Raw genomic sequence first — 20,100 nt, 5'->3', positions numbered from 1 at the left:
AACACAAATCAGGATTTTGTCTAAGGATGGTAAAAATACATATCTGGGGCTGTGGCTGCCTGAAAGTTAAATGAGAGTTAAATATTTTAAATACTAAATAACTTTTGAAACCAGCATGACACTACAACTACCATTATTACTAATAGCTAACTTTCACCGAGTACTTACTTCAGCCAACATTGACCTAAACCCTTTACATTGATCTGAGCCCATTTACCCAGCAGATGCAAACAGGATCAGAGAAAGCACAAGATCATCTTTCCTCCCTAGGTCAACTGAACAGTAAGCAGTAGCATAACGGGGCCCATCCCACCAGCTCAGGTGCTAGGCTGTTTGCAGCTCTACCTGTGATGCTTATACCTCATGTAAAATTCTGGCGTCCATGTTTTCTGAGCCTTAAGGAAACAAGAGCTGTTTCTTAGGGTATAAATAGATACGTGTGAATGTTACAAATGCAATGGGTAGAAGATATATATTTTTTCTTTGTTTAAAGCAAAAACATGGCCAGGCACAGTAGCTCACGCCTGTAATCCCAACACTTTGGGAGGCGGAGGTAGGTAGATCACTTGAGGTCAGGAGTTCAAGACCAGCCTGGTCAACATAGTGAAACCCCATCTCTACTAAAAATACAGAAAAATTAGCCAGGCATGGTGGCAGGCACCTGTAATCCCAACCACTAAGGAGGCTGAGGCAGGAGAATCGCTTCAACCCCAGGAGGTGGAGGTTATAGTGAGCCAAAATCACGCCATTGCACTCCAGCCTGGGTGACAAGAGCGAGACTCCATCTCAAAAAAAAAAAGCAAAAACATTTAAATTTGACTTGTATTTAGAATTGTTTTAAAAACACTTATTAGAGGTCCACATATGTGCATAGGAAGAAATATTCTAATCTTGGTAGGAAACATTAACATCACTTTAGTATACAATTTTCTAATTTGAACCCACATGTGGAATTTAGAGAACTGGAATTTTATTTTAGCACATTTAGATGAAATTGTCAAACATTATACCTGTAAGACAGATTTTTAAAATCTTTTAGTGCTGTAAATCAGTGTCAGTAAGATTAATATTATATCATGAGCAAGAATCATGTGTAGAAATAACAAAAATTGCTTTCCTGGTTTTTAGATGTGTGGTTTTTAACAACAGAGGAGTGGCGGGGGAGAATCTCTTGGTAAGTAAATTTAAAAGACAAAGTCTTAACTTTTTAAAGAATCATTTATAGTTTTATAACAAAAAAGCATATTCTTTTTATTTAAAATAACTCTTTGTTTACATAAGCAATACAAATTTATCATACAAAAATACAGATGTGGAAAAAAAAAGGAAATTTACAAGACCCATAATTACATAACCAGGGAAATTCCCTTAGTCTGTGTTCATTCAGATTTCGTATATAAATAGAATTTATGTAATATATTTCTATTTTTATAAAATTTAAGATTCTATTTTGTAACTAAACTTTTGTATTTACTACATTTTAACATCAATAATTATTCACCTACATCATCTTTTTTCTACCCTCTCAACCCAGCTTTTCCTGACTCTGGGAAGAACTGGGAAGAGAAGGCCTCATTTTTAGTGCAAAACACATTTTCTTTAAAAATTAACCAATGCAAAACAAATTAACTAATACAGTGATTTTTTTTTCCACTTACGAAATTTACATTTGTTATGAAACAATTTTGTATGTTATATTTGTGTTTTGCCAGCTGAAGTTTACATGGTGGAAATGTTATTGAAAACTTTTAAAATTTATACCAGGTCTTTTTTCCCCCCATCTAATTCTGAGGTTTTGCTAGGATATGTCTTTCACCTCTTAGAAAATCACTCTATCTGATGTTTAAATCCGTGAGTTGGAATGAGAAATATTCCACTCGCTAAAATTTTCTTCAGCTTTTTAACTTTTTACAATCTCAGCAGGTCAAAGGCAATTCTACTAGGATTGAAAGAAACATTTTGGGGGTCATTGATAGAGAATGACATTAAGACTATAAATAATTAAGTCATGCTGGAAATAAAAATTTACAGTCAGGTCACAAATGTCAACACTTTATAAGAACTTGGGAAGAAAAAACCTCTTGTACTTTGCTTTACAGTGACTTAGGCACTGGAGGAAATGAAGATCAATACGATTTCGAAAGCAAAAGTAACAGAGTGTTATGGTCTCACTCAAGTGCCTTGTAATAAATAGTTTGATGTGAAGGTTCACATTTCCTCATTCAGTCCAGCCCTTTAGGAACCTCGTAGACAGATGATAGTACTCTAAAGGGGAAAGATTTGAATGTGTCACTGTGGCCCTGGCCCAGACAAATCGTTTTGAACAGCTCCTGTCTGCTGTGCATTCTTCTAGGACACAAAGCGGGGGAAGACATGGTCTGAGGCTCTCAAGGAAATAATGTGCTGCAAAGCCGAGCTCGTTAGTTCTTTATGAAGTGAGGGACAAAGATCTGTTCATTCAGCAAAGCCGTGGTGTGTGCCTGTTAAATAAGACACTGTGCAAGGCAATAGGGTGAAGATATACATATTAATGAGACACAGCCCTGATCTTTAGGAGCTCAAACTTTAGTTGTGGAAGAGAGAGTCAAGTCCGTAAAAATATACACAGTGCTAAGTGTAACAGTAGCCTTTGTTAAGGCTACAGAGCACAAAGGGAAAGAGTAACAAAGCGCCTTGGGGAGGTGGGAGAACTTAGAGAGGAGGTAGCATTCTGAGTTGGATCTTGAAGGCTGTGATATTGAACCTCCAAAGGGGAGAGAGAGGCTCTCTCAGCGCAAAGACCAAGGTATTATAAAGTGCATGCAATAGCAACTACTTACTATGGCTGGATGATGATGATAATTTTATCTAATATTTATGTAATCTGTAGAATGTATCAGTTATGTCTTTTCCTATTTAATCTTCAGAAATAGAAACAGCCCAGTGATTTAGGTAAGTATAGCCCCCATTATCCCCCATTTCCTTTTGGAGACAGGGTCTTGCCCTGTTGCCCAGGCTGGAGTGTAGTGGCACAATCACGGCTCACTGTAGCCTCGACCTCCTGGGCTCAAGTAATCCTTCCATCTCAGCTTCCCAAGTAGGTGGAACCAGAGGTGTGTGCCACCATGCCTGGCTGATTTTTTATTTATTTGTTTTTTGTTTGTTGTTGTTGTTGTTGTTTGTAGAGATGGGATCTCACTGTGTTGCCCAGGCTGCTCTTAAACTCCTGGGCTCAAGCGATGCTCCCACAGTGCTGAGATTCCAGGTGTGAGCCATTGCATCTGGCCCTGTCCTGCATTTTACAGATAAAGAAAACAAGACACTGGTAGGTTAGGAACTTACCCCTCCCAATCAATGGCAGAGCCAGGATTCAGACCCAGATGATCTAACTATGTGCTTATGTTCTTGACCATTATGCTTTATGCTTTCTTACTATTCTGGAAGTGGCAGGAATTTTTCTAGAAGGGTAGGGCCAGATTTTGAAGAATCACATGTAGAATCCTAAGAAACCTGGTAGTGAATCATTGATATTTTGAAGCAAGGGCATAATTTGATCATGGTCATGTTTTAGAAAGAGAACCATGGCAGTGGTGTGTAGGAAAGAAAGAGATGGAGGGGAAGGAGGCTGGAGGCTGGAGGCTGGGAGGCCAGTTAGAAAGCAGTTACTACAGACCTACATGGAGTTTGGAGTTTGAAAGCAGATGGAAGGGGAATAAAGAAGAACGAACAAAAATGAGTAGTATTCATGGGGAAGAAAATAGTGTTAGCTGTATTGTGGGAAGTAAAGACAAGGGAGTCAAAGGTAATATTTCTAGCTTGGCTGGCTGATGGAAGATGCTGGTATTTGAAATAGGAAATTTAGAAGAATTTGTGAGATTATGATGTAACAAAGATAACAGAGTCCGTTTTAGAGGGTTAGGGTGCTTTTAGATCATCTCGGTGGAAATTTTTAGTAAGTTTGTGGATGTACTGGACTGGCTTTCAGGAGAAAATAGGCAAGCAAGAGAGAGACAGACTGAGATCAGTGTGCAGGTAGAAGCTCAAGAGTAGTTGACATTAGTTAGGGCATGTGTAGAGTAAAAGGGGAGATTGATGGTTAGAAGCTTAAGAAACAACAGGCTGGGAGTGGTGGTTCACACCTGCAGTCCCAACACTTTGGGAGGCCCAGGTGGGAGGATCACTTGAGCCCAGAAGTTGAAGATCGGCCTGGGCAACATATTGAAACCCTGTCTCAAATATATATGTGTGTGTATATATATGATATATATAAAAGATATATTGTGTATATATAATATATAAATATATTGTATATATTATATATTATATATAAAATATATAATATATAGTATATATTATATATAATATATTGTATATATTATATATTATATATATATTTTAAAAAGAAAAAAACAAATAGGAAGGAAGAGAGAAAAAGAGAAGGATGCTTTAAAAACATTCTCTCCTTAGCATTTAAAGTTAATTAGAAATTTGCTTTGAAATAGTATAGCAACCCAGTAATTTTCAGCCCATAAGCTTTAATTGTATTTTTGAAAAAACCTCCAAGAAGAATTCACTGAGTTCTAAGTAAGATAAGAGTAGCTGGGTCTCTGGAGTCTTACACAGTATGTCAGTTAAATTTTGATTAACTAGTACCCCCCAGCAAATATGTGTCTCAGAATAGCTAATAACACACTAAGCTGTTAGAGTTACAGTCTGGCAGGCAGCTTGGGTTTGTGTAGCAGAAAGGACCTTGGACTCAGCAAGAAGTCCCAAGTTCAAGTTCTGTTGTCACCACTAACCAGCTATAAGTGGTAAAGTACAAGTCAAATAACCTTTCTGTTTCTCTTTTTCTTAACTGAAATATGATAATAATGTGTACTTGCCACCTCACAAGGTTGTTTCAAGTTCACGTGAAATAATAAACATGAGGCTGAGCACGGTGGCTCACACCTGTAATCCCAGCACTTTAGGAGGCTAAGGTGGGCGGATCACTTGAGGCCAGGAGTTCGAGATCAGCCTGGCCAATATGGTAAAACCCCGTCTCTGCTAAAAATACAAAAAATTGGCCGGGCATGGTGGCTCAAGCCTGTAATCCCAGCACTTTGGGGGGCCAAGATGGGCAGATCGTGAGGTCAGGAGATCGAGACCATCCTGGCTATCACGGTGAAACCCCGTCTCTACTAAAAAATACAAAAAACTAGCCGGGCGAGGTGGCGGGCACCTGTAGTCCCAGCTACTCGAGAGGCTGAGGCAGGAGAATGGCGTAAACCCGGGAGGTGGAGCTTGCAGTGAGCTGAGATCCGGCCACTGTACTCCAGCCTGGGCAACAGAGCGAGACTCTGTCTCAAAAAAAAAAAAAAAAAAAAAAAAAATTAGCCGGGCATGGTGCTACATACCTGTAGTCCCAGCTACTTAGGAGGCTGAGGCAGGAGAATCATTTGAACCCAGGAGGTGGAGGTTACAGTGAACCAAGATGGCATCACTGCACTCCAGCCTGGGTGACAGAGCAAGAATCCATCTCAAAAACAAACAAACAAGCAAAAAGAAAGAAACAGTAAACTTGAAATATCTTGTAAAATAAAACTTTTTAGGGCCGGGCACAGTGGCTTATGCCTGTAATCCCAGCACTTTGGGAGGCTGAGGCAGGCAGATCACTTGAGCCCAGGAGTTCAAGACCAGCCTGGCCAACATGGCGAAACCCCATCTCTATTAAATTTAAAAAATAATAAAAAACAAAAACAGGCCAGGCACGGTGGCTCACGCCTGTAATCCCAGCGCTTTGGGAGGTCGAGGTGGGTGGATCATGAGGTCAGGAGTTCGAGACTGGTCTGGCCAACATGGTAAAATTCAGTCTCTACTAAAAATACAAAAATTAGCCGGGCATGTTGGCACATGCCTGTAATCCCAGCTACTTGGAAGGCTGAGGCAGGAAAATCACTTGAACCGAGGAGGCGAAGGTTGCAGTGAGCCCAGATCGTGCCACTGCACTCCAGCCTGGGTGACAGAGCGAGACTCTGTCTCAAAAAAATTTAATTAATTAAAATTAAAATTAAAGTTTTTTATAACTCAAGGCATAATTGCTACTGTATTAACTCATTAGATCATTAGGGTATAAGAAGTATACATTTAATTAATTTACTTCCTTGAAATTCTTTTTTAAAGTACTTGTTCTAAAAGGATATAATTATAATTACCTTTGGTCATTCTACATCCTTATTATTCTTTTTTGAGTTGGATCAAAAAATGAGATGTTAATATTGATTATTAGAGTTAGCGTTGATATTTAGATCTCTTGATAATCCTGCTTCTGTCTTCAAGCCAAGAACAATTACTGTGTCATACTAGAGGAACTCTGATGCTTATTTATACCTCACCTTGTTCCAGAAAGAATTTAATGTAGCTCAGACCCAGAGTAAGCGAGACTTTAGGGTAGGCATAAAAAAGAACAAAAGATGAATCAGCAGAGATCAAACAGGAAGGAACTGTCTCTAACAGAAATTAGCTCACAGGAACTAGCAAAGGTGAAATGAAATTTAGGGTAAGCAGTTCTCCTAGGAGTGGAAATGTTAGAGATATACTTAGAATTTATAGCGATTACTATGGCTCCTACAAAGGAGAATAAGGAAGCGGGAATTTTCCACTGCCATTGTGTCCTCATTTCCAATTAGTTATTGTAGGATTGAGGGAAAGCCAAAGGCCTTTCTTACTAGGAAATGAGCATCCTGTACTAACCTTTTCTCCTTGGGTCTGTTTCCTACAGTAGACAGACACCCGAGTCTCGATAGAGCAAACCTCAGATATCCCCGTCGGGTTCTAGGAGCCTTGGAATAGATGGGACTTTTTCTTCTGCCCTGCAGATTGGTTTTCAAGGATAGGAATCCAGGTTACCCACAAATTCCCTGATATTGTTGATTACTTTGTGAACTTGTTTAGGAATGGCAACTTACAGATAACTTAGCCAAAATTTGTTGAAAGCTCTTTTTAGTTATAGGATCTATAACTAAAAGCTGTAAATTTAGTTGTACATCCTATAACTAATATTCAAAATAGGCAAATATGTAGACACAGAAAGCGATTTTTAGTTATAGGATCTTGGGTTCCCTATTTTTAGTTATAGGATCATGCAGACTTCTGTGTTCCTAACCCAGTAAGAAAAGCATCCTAGCCACTTTGGAAAATAGTCTGGCAGTTCCTCCAAAAGTTCAAATAGAGTTACCATATGACCCAGAAATTCCTGAAATGAAAATATATGTTCTCACAAAAACTTATACATGGGCCAGGCACAGTGGCTCATACCTGTAATCCCAGCACTTTGGGAGGCCGAGGCAGGAGGATCACTTGAGTCCAGGAGTTCAAGACCAGTCTAGGCAACATAGTGAGACCTACCTTGTCTCCACAAAAACAAAAAATAGCCAAGTGTGGTGGCATGTGCCTGTTATCGCAGCTCCCTCGGAGGCTGGGTGCAGGAGGACCGCTTGAGCCCAGGAGTTTGAGGCTTCAGTGAGCCATGTTTGTACCATTGCACTCCAGCTTGGGCAATAGAGACCCTGTCTCTAAAAAATAAAAATAGGCCAGGCGCAGTGGCTCACACCTGTAATCCCAGCACTTTGGGAGGCCAAGGCAGGTGGGTCACAAGGTCAGGAGATCGAGACCATCCTGGCTAACACGGTGAAACCCCGTCTCTACTAAAAATGCAAAAAAAAAAAAAAAAATTAGCCAGGCATGGTGGTGAGGGCCTGTAGTCCCACCTACTCGGGAGGCTGAGGCAGGAGAATGGTGTGAACTCAGGAGGCGGAGCTTGCAGTGACGAGATTGCACCACTGCAGTCCAGCCTCGGCATCAGAGCGAGACTCTGTCTCAAAAAAAAAAAAAAAAAGGAATGAAGTCTTGAATGCATGGATGCACTTTGAAAGCATTATGCTAAGTGAAGAAGCTCATCTCAACAGACCACATACTGTATCAGTCCATTTATATGAAATATTCAAAATAGGCAAATCTATAGACACAGAAAGTAGATTAATGATCACCTAAGCCTTGAGGTGGAGGATGATTGCTAATAGTAGGAGGTTTCTTTTTGGTGTGATAAAAATATTCTTAAATTTTGATGGTACAATTCTGAATATATGAAAAACCATTGACTTGTACCTGAATTATGGTATGCAAATTACATCTCATAAAGCTTTTAAAAAGAAAATCCTCCTTTAAGTGCTTTCTAGTTCAAGTTAGAGCTGGCTCAGCAGTTAAGGGAGGGCCAAGAAGGTCAAGCAGAAGCTGGAAAATAATTTAAAGCGGCACTGCCCAAAATGTGGCCTGTGGACCAACTCTGTTCCTCAGGGTACCTGACTCCAGCCCCAGACAAGATGAGGAGCTGAGATAGAATGTAAGCCAATTTAGGGCCGGATGCGGTGGCTCATGCCTATAATCCCAGCACTTTGGGAGGCCAACGCTGGTGGACCACTTGAGGCCAGGAGTTTGAGACCAGCCTCGCCAACGTGATGAAACCCCATCTCTACTAAAAATACAAAAATTAGCTGGGTGTGGTGGCGCATGCCTGTAATCCGTTACTTGGGAGGCTGAGACAGGAGAATCATTTGAACCCAGGAGGTTGCAGTGAGCCAAGATCACACCACTGCACTCCAGCCTGGTCAGCAGAGTGAGAGTCAGTCTCAAAAAAAAAAAAAAACCCCACCTCATTCCATAGATGAGGACACCTCTGGAGAAGTGGGGTGACAGTCAGAAGTCATAAAGCTGATTAGTGGTCTTATGGCAGGAACTCGGGCTGTGCAGCCTAGCGTCGACTTTTCAATACTGGCTTCCAGTCAAGTCAGCCTGAAAATCTGGGAATAGACGGAAGGAGGGTTTTCAGAGAGAGGATTATCCCCCTAACCTCAGATTCTTTGGAGTTAAAGACTCAGGTCTCGAGAAATCTGTTCTTGTTTCCTATTAGCTTTTCCTCCTTAGCTTTTCCAGAGAAGCTAGTAGTGTAGGAGGGACTTAGAGCTCTTCCCCCACCCCATCACCCCAGCTCTTCCACCCCACCCCACCATGGGCCATTTCCTGAAAAAGGCATTTAGAAAGGATTAAGGGACCTCCCTGATAGCCTGAGGAAGGAGGAGTATAGAGGTCAGGGCCGGCCAGGGCACAATTCAGTTTCAAACTTCTACTTTTAGGCAGTGCCTTTCTCACAGTACCTCCCTACTGGACATACTGTTCCACCCAAGTTGGCCCTTTCCTAAGTGCTTCAAAATAACCTGTCCCTGCTCCCCTTACCTTCATCTATGTAACAACCCAAAAAGGTGTAGGTGTGAACACATTTAATCCTTGAGAATTTTCTCCCAACATTGATGGGTCCAGTCCAATAATAACAAAAATTTTAAATGTAGAAGATTGTGGCCAGACGTGGTGGCTCACATCTGTAATCCCAGCACTTTAGGAGGTCAAGCCAGAAGATCACTTGAGCCCAGGAGTTGGAGACCAGCCTGGGCAACATAATGATACCTTATCTCTACAAAAAAATTTAAAAATTAGATGGGTATGGGCATGGTGGCATGTGCCTGTAGTCCCAGCTACTCAGGAGGTTGAGGCAGGAGGATCGCTTGAGCCCAGGAGGTCAAGGCTGCAGGGAGCCATGATCATGCCACTGCACTGCACCCTGGGCAACAGAGCAAGAACCTAGCTCAAAAAAAAAAAAAAAGTTCAAAATAAAAGAGAAAGAATGTTTTGTTGAATAATGGAAGAGTTTTAGAAATAATAATTTAATAGCTAGCTGTCATGCTTAATATGTGTCAGGTGATCCTGTAAGAGATGAGATGTTTGGAAGTACTTCCCCATATACTTCAAGGAATCCAAGAGGTTCAGACACACATAGAACTAGATTTCCCTTCTCCCAAGTCATTCCAGATAGGTTTTATCATTTTTACCACTGCAGCAGCCTCCTCTTGGCTTAGCTCTCACCCTACTTATTCTCTTGGTGCAGAGGTTCTCAACTCTGGCCTCCCATTAGAGTCCCCTGGGAAGCACTGAAAACTACTGCTCCCTGGTCAGGTGTGGGGGCTCACACCTATCATCCCAGCACTTGAGAGGCCAAGGCGAGTGATTGCATGAGGCCAGGAGTTTGAGACCAGCTTGGCCAACGTGGTGAAACCCCGTCTCTACTAAAAGTACAAAAATTAGCCAGGCATGGTGGCGGGTGCTCTAATCCCAGCTACTCAGGAGGCTGAAGCAGGAGAATCGCTTGAACCCAGGAGACGGAGGTTGCAGTGAGCTGAGACTGTGCCAATGCACTCCAGCCTGGGCGACAGAGCAAGACTCTGTCTCACAAAAACAAAAACAAAAAAACAGCCAGGCACGGTGGCTCACACCTGTAATCCCAGCACTTTAGGAGGCCAAGGTGGGCGAATCACCTGAGGTCGGAAGTTCCAGACCAGCCTGACCAACATGGAGAAACCCCATCTCTACTAAAAATACAAAATTAGCCAGACGTGGTGGCTCATGCCTGTAACCCCAGCTACTGGGAGGCTGAGGCAGGAGAATCGCTTGAACCTGTGAGGCGGAGGTTGCGGTGAGCTGAGATCGTGCCATTGCACTCCAGCTTGGGCAACAAGAGCGAAACTCCATCTCAAAAAATACTGATCCCTGAACCCCAACGCCCAGAGGTTCTGATTCATTTGGTCTGGGGTGGAGTCCAAGTGTCTGTAATTTATTTTAAACACTCCTTGGAGAGGCTAATGTGCAAACAGGGCTGAAAATCCCTGGGAGGTGACGAGTAGTCCTGCATGTGATAGCCTCCATGACCCAGGTGAGTCATGAGATCTGCCTCTTAGGAGCCTGGACTGAAAATAACTCCTGGCTGACCTGCTCTAAGCCACTAACAAAACTGCTCATTTATTGGTGTAGCTTGTACAACATGACATCATGAGCATGTCCGGCAGCCATCTGGAGCGTTGGCAGGAATGTGGCACAGAGGCCAGCCTCCAAGCTGGCCAGGATATTTCCTGGGGCCCTTTGTTTTATGGTTAGTTGTTTTTAAAAATTAGCAAACTCCCAGGCAAATTTAGACAGTTGGTCATTTAATATGTCTATCAATGACTGGGTGAGATGATTGTTCATTAAACTGCTGATTTTACTTATGTGCAATTAATTTTTCTTCTCTCTGACTCCTTAATTAATTAACTCATATTCCAAAAATAAAATCAATTTTCCTAGGGACAACTTAGGCAGTTTACTAGGTATTGGACAGGGGATGGGTGAAATGAAAAACACATTACACTGTAGAGATCAATTATAGAGCATAATTAGTCCTGTTTTAAAAGGATTATTCATTTTGGGGAGGCCCACAACCACACAGGAATCACAGAGTTCATTTAAATGCATCTTATCAAATATTTGAGTACAGATCATTAAGTACTTGAGAGAGGAATACGCAACGAAATGCTCTAAGATCCTGATGATCATCAGACATTACAGTTAAGTAAATATGAAACGTAAATGATTTTTTACGAGGCATTCATGTGTCTTTTTCAGTTTTCACTTTGCTGGACAGAAAACTAAAATTCTAGATAGCTTAGTTCAGCATTGGAAGTGCGGTAACCCCAGCCCTGAGAGAGAAGGATTCTGAGTTATGGCTTCCACAACAGATTAGCAAATTAATCTCCTCCAAGAATAGCTAGGGAGAGTCTGGCTACCTGATTAACAGAGGGAATTTTAAAATTTGAGTCTAGGTCAAAAATTGTTTTTTTAATGAAGAGAATTAATTCTAAAACAGATTTTCTAAATCTGGTACAAGAAAATTGTCTTTCAGGTTAGGAGAAATCAGTTTGTCAGCTTTTAAGAAGCCTTAGTTGATTAAGAAGGATAAATTAGATGTAGTCCATAGGTAAATATAAAATATATACTTTATTGTTTTTCTTTTATATATGAATAATAGTAATTATGTTTCATTCTCTTAAGTGCATTTTTTAAAACTAACCTCTTTCAGCCATTAAATTACTGTTGTTGGCCAGGCATGGTGGCTCACGCCTGTAATCCCAGTACTTTGGGAGGCTGAGGCAGGAGGATTGCTTGAGCCCAGGAGTTTGAGACCAGCCCGAGCAACATAATGAGACCTCATTTCTATAAAAAATAATGATAATAAATAAATTACTGTCATTGCTCTCTGATCATAGTCACAGTTGGATAATTTAAACAACCTTGGTTTGTAATTATTATCAAACTGTTCTAACTTATTGAATGTTTATGTCCAAATATCTGCTGGAAGTGATATATCTTTTGGATTTTTCACATTTTTCCCATCCTCATCCCACCCAGAAGGAGTTTCACCACCCAGCAGAATCCTCCCAGGTCTTGCTTCATCCCTCTTCTGATTAGATGTGATTTCATCTACCGGAAGGATAGCTGCCAGTTGCATTAGTAGCCCGAGTAACAGAATTTAACCAGAGTCTTTTGTCTAAAAAGCTTCCAGTTGTATCTTCAGGCCTGAAGATGGTTTCTGCAGAGCCTGCCGATTCAATTTACTGCCCCTTAACTGTCTTTGCTGTGTGTTCTGAGTGAATCTTTAATGGGTCCCAAGTGCTGTAGGCTCTGCTTATTTTTAACTTCAGATCCTGTGAAGAAGGAAGGCAGATGATGTTTCCTGTTGGAACCCATCAAGTAGCAAGAGGCTGTGTGGTAGAACTGCATAGTTGTGCATATCAGAACTTATTTATTAATTGGTCTCCTCCCTTTTAGTCCTGTGTGTCAGTTCAGTTTGACAAGGGTTTATTAACAGAGCTAGAGGTGAAAAGACAGTGATAGAGACTCACGTGGGACAGGGCATGGAGTAGGCTGGACAGGGCAATTAGGAGCAGGATTGAGAACAGCTGTGATGTCCTAAAAGACAGGGGCCAAGTGTCACCTATTGTGACATTTATTTATTTTTTTGAGACAGGGTCTCACTCTGTCACCCAGGCTGGAGTGCAGTGGCATGATCTTGGCTCACTGCAACCTCCGCTTCCCGGGTTCAATCTATCCTCCCACCTCAGCCTCCCAAGTAGTTAGGATTACAGGCATGCGCCACCATGCCTGGCTAACTTTTGTATTTTTTGGTAGATGGGGGTTTCACCATGTTGGCCAAACTGGTCTTGAACTCTTGACCTCAAATGATCTGCTCTCCTCAGCCTCCCAAAGTGCTGGGATTACAGGTATGAGTCACCATGCACAGCCTTGTTGTGGCATTTATTCCATGCACAATTTCAACAGGCAGGCTTGACAGCGAAGGACTCCAGGCAGGTGGAGGTCACACAGGTGACAAGGATATTAAGGGGCCTAGCAGGCAAGAGAACAGTATCCCATTGGTCTGTGTCTGTACATTGGAGAAATAATAAAACACAGAGCTGGAAGGGTTGCTCAGCATCATATTGTGGAAAGTCTTGAATGCTTGGCAGAGGCTTAATTCAGTAGGCAGTGGAAAGCTAATGAGAAATTTTAAGCAGAAAGACTGTCATGATTACAGCTGAAAGCGTTCATTAGGAAGATTAATCTGATAGTGCATTGAATGTGGGATTGTGAATGATTATCAGGAAAATCTGGGAGTTAACCAGTTAAGAAGTTTTGTGGCAGTCCAGGTGAGAGGCAAAAAGGCCTTGTAGCAAAGACAGCTGGTGCTACATCCTTACCCCTTGGCACTTACCATTCCCATGTATGCCTTTTTGAGGGCTTCCTGCATCTCTGTGACTGGGGGCCTTCTCTAGCCACTGGAGCTGCTGGAACTAAGTTTAGGGCAGACAAGAAGTACCGGGGAGTTAACATCCTCCAGGATAGCCTTCAACCAGTGGCTGAAAGGGAATTGGTGGATAAATAGCTCACTTGCCACTGGTGGGGATCTTGTAAGCCTTGTTCGACAGTCTCCCAGACTATCTCAGGGAGCTTGAGTCCCAGTTGCCCACAGCCATAAACTGCCTGGTATATTTTTCTTACTGACTTCCTGCCTTTCCTGACTCACTCTGCCACTCTCCTGCGGGTGCTTCCTGGTGTCGCCTTCCAAATGAACTGCTGGCACTCACATCCTTGCTTCAGGGGCCCTTTTGAGAGAAGCCAACTTACCAGCCCTGTACTAGAGTGGAGAGGAGTTTCCTTTCACTGAAAAGGAAGAAGCTACAGGATTGGGCAGTTTATCAGCTATGCGGTTAAGGGAGAGGGAGAAGGCCATGTCGCCCACAATTTTAACTAAAAAAATGTAAATGCTGTATATAGGGAAATGGGAAGTTAGGAGAAACGTTGGGAGTTTTCATGAAGACGAAAATGAGTTAATCTTTATGCATTTTGAGTCTGAAGTACTGGTAGAACATTATAGGGCAGCTGCCTGCTGGAACTTGGAAATTTGGATCTGGAGCTGAGGATGAAAGTGACAGTGGAGGTTTAGGTTCAGTCACTGGGGAGAGGTGGTTGATGAAGATATGGGAGTAGATGAGAGCTTCAAGAACTGGGTATTGACCAGAAAATAAGCAGATATAAGCCTAAGATAAAACCTTTGAGAATGAATACCTACCTGCATTTGGGGTTGGGGAAAAAGTGACAGTGACTAGGTAGGAAATGGAAAGCTAGCAGAGCCACCGGGGAAGCCAGGGGAGGAGCTAGCAGGAGGCTGACTATGATGGAAAGGTTCCAGATTTGCTGAGTTTCAGAGTTATGGAAACTGTCAGTCTATACCATTGGATCATTATGTATTGAGGCATAAGGAGCTTTATATAGTTTATTTATTCATTTTGAGACAGTGTCAATCTGTCACCAAGGCTGGAGTGCAGTGTCATGATCACAGCTCACGGCAGCCTTTACCTCCCAGTCTCAGGTGATCCTCTACCACACCTGGCTAATTCGTTTTTTTGTTTTTTGTTTTTTTTTTTAAAAAAGAGACGGGGGTCTTGCTGTGTTGCCCAGAGTGCTCTCAAACTGCTGGGCTCAAGCGATCAGCCCATCTCAGCCTCCCGAGTAGCTGGGACTACAGGCATACGGCACTACACCTGCCTAGCTTTACATATTTTAACATTTTAAGTGTCTATTGCAGTGTAGCACAGCTGGGGCTATATGGCTATACTATTATAAAAGAAAATAATATATCAGATTGTATAGTGCTTTATCTAGAATGAAGGCAGTGCCAGAAATCCACACTCCTTCATTGGCAATATCATCAGTATTGATCTTAATGCAATCTATTTGGAGAAAAACATTTAGGGAAAAATCAGTCCCTGTATCTGAGGGTACCAGATATTGATTGATTCACTCTATACCTCATGGAACCCTGGTGCTTTACAAGAATTAGGTTCTTACTACAAACATATAATGCAGCCTCTGCTAATTTGTGACCTTTGGCAAATTACTCAACCTTGCCGGGCCTTAATTTCCTTATGTACAAATAAGGAACCAAGTGACATCTATGGTCCTTTTGACACAAAGATTCTGTGATCCTAGCAGTTTTCCTTAGGGCATTTTTCTTATGCCCTAACTCTGTATGTGTCTATATGTATGCATTCTTACATATACACATATAGTTAAAGCCTGTATAATAGCAATATATGTTGGGGACTATTCATAAATAATTCAGAAATTTTAAAGCTGTGCAGTGTGAATAGACTCACCTGCAATCAAAATGCTGAGTAAGGATGATTTCATCACCCAGGTTCTCATGACAAATTCTGAAGTCATTATGAATGAGCCTAGTATAAAATATTTTCTATTTAGATTTTACATTGAATTTGTGCTCCCCTTTGTGATTGAAGTGCATTCAATCACAAAGTTTTTTTTTTTTTAAGTATCTGAGCATAGTCACTTATTAGTTGTTAAGATGTTACAGGAGTTATTTAACCTCTCAATTCAGTTTCCTCATTTATAAAATAGAAACACTGGAGTCTTCCTCAGGGTTTTGTGGACACAAATTTAATGTTTCAATAAATGTTACCCATGGAAAATATTGTCAGGTTAACGTTTTTCTTTCGGAGAGTCACATATTTGCAGATATCAAAAAGATGCCAGTAGGGAATAGGCTGTGTTTTAGGGATGAGTTTAACTGAGGCAATTGTTAAAAATTGTAATTTTCTCAGGCTACTCATTAGTGATTGAACATTGGGTAATACAAAACCTTCCTGGTATGATCATGGTTTATTGACATAATGAAATTGGGTGGTGTAGATAACTAGTTTCCATGTTTTCTTAAAGTAATGTTACCAGATTCCCCTCCTTGTTATTAAATTTCTGGTTATTTTTTCTGACATATACTTAATTCTTCTTTTTTTTTTTTTTTTTTTGAGACGGAGTCTCGCTGTGTCACCCAGGCTGGAGTGCAGTGGCCGGATCTCAGCTCACTGCAAGCTCCGCCTCCCGGGTTTATGCCATTCTCCTGCCTCAGCCTCCAGAGTAGCTGGGACTACAGGCACCTGCCACCTCGCCAGCTAGTTTTTTGTATTTTTTAGTAGAGACGGGGTTTCACTGTGTTATCCAGGATGGTCTCGATCTCCTGACCTCGTGATCCGCCCGTCTCAGCCTCCCAAAGTGCTGGGATTACAGGCTTGAGCCACCGCGCCTGGCCCCACATATACTTAATTCTGACACACACACACTCACATGTATTCTACAGAGAGGATTGCCCCCTCCTCCCAGATCTCAAGTAAAGTATCCATGATGCTTTTCTGCTCCTTTGCTACAGAGCCCTTATTGATGACGTTCACATGAAAACCATTTGTTTAAATGCATTATATATTGCAGCATGATCAACTTTACATATTTTAACATTTTAAGTGTCTACTGCAGTAGTACAGCTGAGGCTATCTGTATATACATACTATTAGAAAAGAAAATATTTGGCCGGGCACAGTGGCTCACGCCTGTAATCTCAGCACTGTGGGAGACTGGGGTGGGCAGATCATTTGAGGTCAAGAGTTCCAGACCAGCCTGGCCAACATGGTGAAACCCTGTCTCTACGAAAAATACAAAAACAATAGGCCGGGCATAGTGGCTCACACCTGTAATCCCAGCACTTTGGAAGGCTGAGGTGAGCAGATCACTTGAGGTCAGAGGTTCAAGATCAGCCTGGTCCACATGGTGAAATCCCATCTCTACCAAAAATGCAAACATTAGCTGGGCATGGTGGTGGGTGTCTGTAACCCCAACTACTCAGGGGACTGAGGCAGGAGAATCACTTGAACTTAGGAGGCAGAGGTTACAGTGAGCTAAGATCACACCAGTGCACTCCAGCCTGGGCAACACAGCAAAACTCCATCTCAAAAATAAATATTTTTAAAGTTACTTTGGGCCAGGCACAGGCTCATGCCTATAATCTGAACACTTTGGGAGGCCAAAGCAGGTGAATCGCTGGAACCCAGGAGTACAAGACCAGCCTGGACAACATAGCAAGACCCCCTGTCTCTACAAAACATTTTTTTAAAATTCTCTGTTTGTGGTGGCCTGTACCTGTGGTTCCAGCTACTTGGGAGTTTGAGGTCAGAGGATTGCTTGAGCCTGGGAGGCCAAGCCTGCAATGAACTGTGATCATGGTACTGCAATCTAGCCTGAGTGACAGTGCAAGACCCTGTCTTACCAAAAAAAAAAAAAAACACAACAACAACAACAACAAAAAACAGTTATTTTTGGCTTTGGGGTTACAGGTTGTTCTTTGTTTAATAGAAGCATAATTCCCTGGTTTTTTTCCTAAACTGCTCTGGTTAAGTTAGACACACATTTGCGTATGGTAGTAAAATTTAAGGTATTTGTATTGGTCTTGCCCCATCTGCATCAAGCCTTCCTTGCATGTTCATGGTCTTTTTGTTAGTGCCAACTCTAACTGTGCTGACTTTAAATGGCATATATGTGCACTGCAAGACAGCAAAATGATAAATCATTAATACTACAGTACGTGCAAAGGTTATTTTCTCATATGTATGACTTCTTGCTCCTGTTTACATTTCTTCATTTTACAAATCATTAACCTCACATTCTAATTTTTGTGCTTTACTTGTCACTACTTCCAGACGCCAAGGACTTACTGTTGTGCTAACACTGAAGACTTGGAGACAGTTATTCACCATGTACACAGCCTGTACCCTTCTGCTCCTTTCCTGGCAGCAGGGGTTTCAATGGGAGGGTAAGGTTTTCCCTTTCTAAAATAATCTCTGAGAGGGAAGCTATTTTATTGGCTGTCTCTTTGAGAGGACTATAAGCTAGCTATATGGACACTTTTTAAATACATGTCTGATTATGTTTATCGTATTTTATTTATTAAATGCGGTTGAATGAACGAAGAAAGGAAAGAATTAATTCAGGTGAATTTTAATATTTTTCTTAACTACGGGTCTCTGTGACTGCGGATTTTGTGAGCCTGAAGGCTTGTCCGAAGTCCATGAAGTCGATTGCATCACTCACCGGCTGCCGTGTTGACCTTCTGATTCCTGACGCACTCCCAGCCATCGCTGGAGCTGCGTTTTGAAGCTGAACTTGTAGCATGACTTTCATCACTCCAGTTACAGAAATAATCACTTATTGCTCTCTCCAGCTGCAGTGGCCTTCACAATTATTTTTCCCCAGGTGGTATTTTGTTTTGTTTTGTTTTGTTGCTGGGCAAATGGACCTACTGTGGAGTGCGCTCCTAGAAACTGAAGTTTTGTTAACCCCCTACTCCAGCTGCTATTTTAAGCATATGGATATTGTCATTTGTGCGCTTGCCATTACTTTGGGGCTTATTTGGAACTTTTCTATTTAGGCTTATTTCTACTAATTGTTTTTGGGGTTTTTTGTGGTGGTTCTACTGATGGTGAGCTTAAGGAAATCCAAAATTTTTATTGTCTGAAATTTTACTATGCTTTTCGATTCCCGAAGCCATTGTCCAAAACTAGTTTTTTAAATCAGCAAATACTTAAGATAGAAAATATTTTTTTCATAATTTTATAATTGGTTTATCTGTCATTTCAGTTTTTAGAACATCTTAGGAGTTTATTCACTTGAAAATGAACAGCATTTTTCTATAGCCAGTGGCTGTGAAAAAGAAAAAAAAATAATTTTTTTTAAAAGAAAACAGCATTTATAAATGATAGACTCTAAAAAACAGGCCTTTAACCACGGCTTTTTAGATTCTGATAAACTTAAAACTAACAAGAAAAGAATACATTTCTTACATTAGCATGGAAGGTCTGACTTGACCTACTAAAGGAAGAACTCTCAATCAATGGAGAAAACCCAAGCAGAACCTCTGAATTGTGCTTAATGGACAGACTTTAGCTTCTCTTTCCTTTCCCCCATAATGTGAACCTTAAAGGACGGGGTGAGAGCTGAACTTTTCCCTTAATCATATAAATGCTTGGCTTTTTTAAAGGCCAGAACTTAAATAAACAGGTCCAGCTTCTCTATTCAGACACTCGTGGGAAATGTCTATTGATGCCGCATTGAAGCCTCAGTGCCTGAAGGCAGAACTTGACCATTAGCCTTTACAGCTGGTTGAATATTAATGTCTTGTGAATTGTTAGACGGAAGCACCCCTTCTAGTTGCCTAGTACTGTGACACGATCCCAAGTGGGCTTACCACTTGGGGATGTGTTTTATATCTTGACACATTTTTTCTTATGGAGATACAACACACAAAAACAGTCCGTGGACGATCCTTATGCCTAGTGCCCCATGGACTGGGGTACTCCCTGTGATAGAGTCTGTGATGCCCCTGGGGCCAAATGCCAGCAACTCATGGATCATCTCGTTTCATCAGTGTCACCCCTCCTTTCCCTCTCAAGTCTGATTATTGTGAGCCAAATCTCAGACATCACTTATAAATAGTTGATATCTCTAAAAGGTGGGCCAGGCATGGTGGCTTACACCTGTAGTCCCAACTCTTTGAGAGGCTGAGGCAGGCAGACCACCTAAGGTCAGGAGTTCAAAACCAGCCTGGTCAACATGATGAAACCCTGTCTCTACTAAAAATACAAAAAATTACCAGGGCGTGGTGATGCATGCCTATAATCCCAGCTACTTGGGAGACTGAGGCAGGAGAATCGCTTGAACCCAGGAGGTGGAGGTTGCAGAGGGCTGAGATCACACCACTGCACTCCAGCCTGGGCGACAGAGCGAGACTCCGTCTCACACACACAAAAACACACACAAAAAAAGGCC

General features: G+C 41.6%; 1 protein-coding gene across 1 annotated transcript in view; it reads left to right on the top strand.

Moving 5' to 3' along the window:
* Positions 1–20,100, top strand: part of ABHD3 (abhydrolase domain containing 3) — a 47,423-nt gene that overhangs the window by 12,961 nt on the left and 14,362 nt on the right. The window contains exons 4-5 of the mRNA XM_011996351.1: positions 1,129–1,174; positions 17,976–18,088. Of these exons, the coding sequence (XP_011851741.1) occupies positions 1,129–1,174; positions 17,976–18,088 (159 nt within the window). The remainder of the gene's footprint in view (positions 1–1,128; positions 1,175–17,975; positions 18,089–20,100) is intronic.

This window comes from Mandrillus leucophaeus, unplaced genomic scaffold (genome assembly GCF_000951045.1).
Source record: "Mandrillus leucophaeus isolate KB7577 unplaced genomic scaffold, Mleu.le_1.0 Scaffold51, whole genome shotgun sequence".
NCBI lineage: Eukaryota > Metazoa > Chordata > Mammalia > Primates > Cercopithecidae > Mandrillus > Mandrillus leucophaeus.
This window is presented reverse-complemented; position numbering and strand designations above follow the sequence as displayed.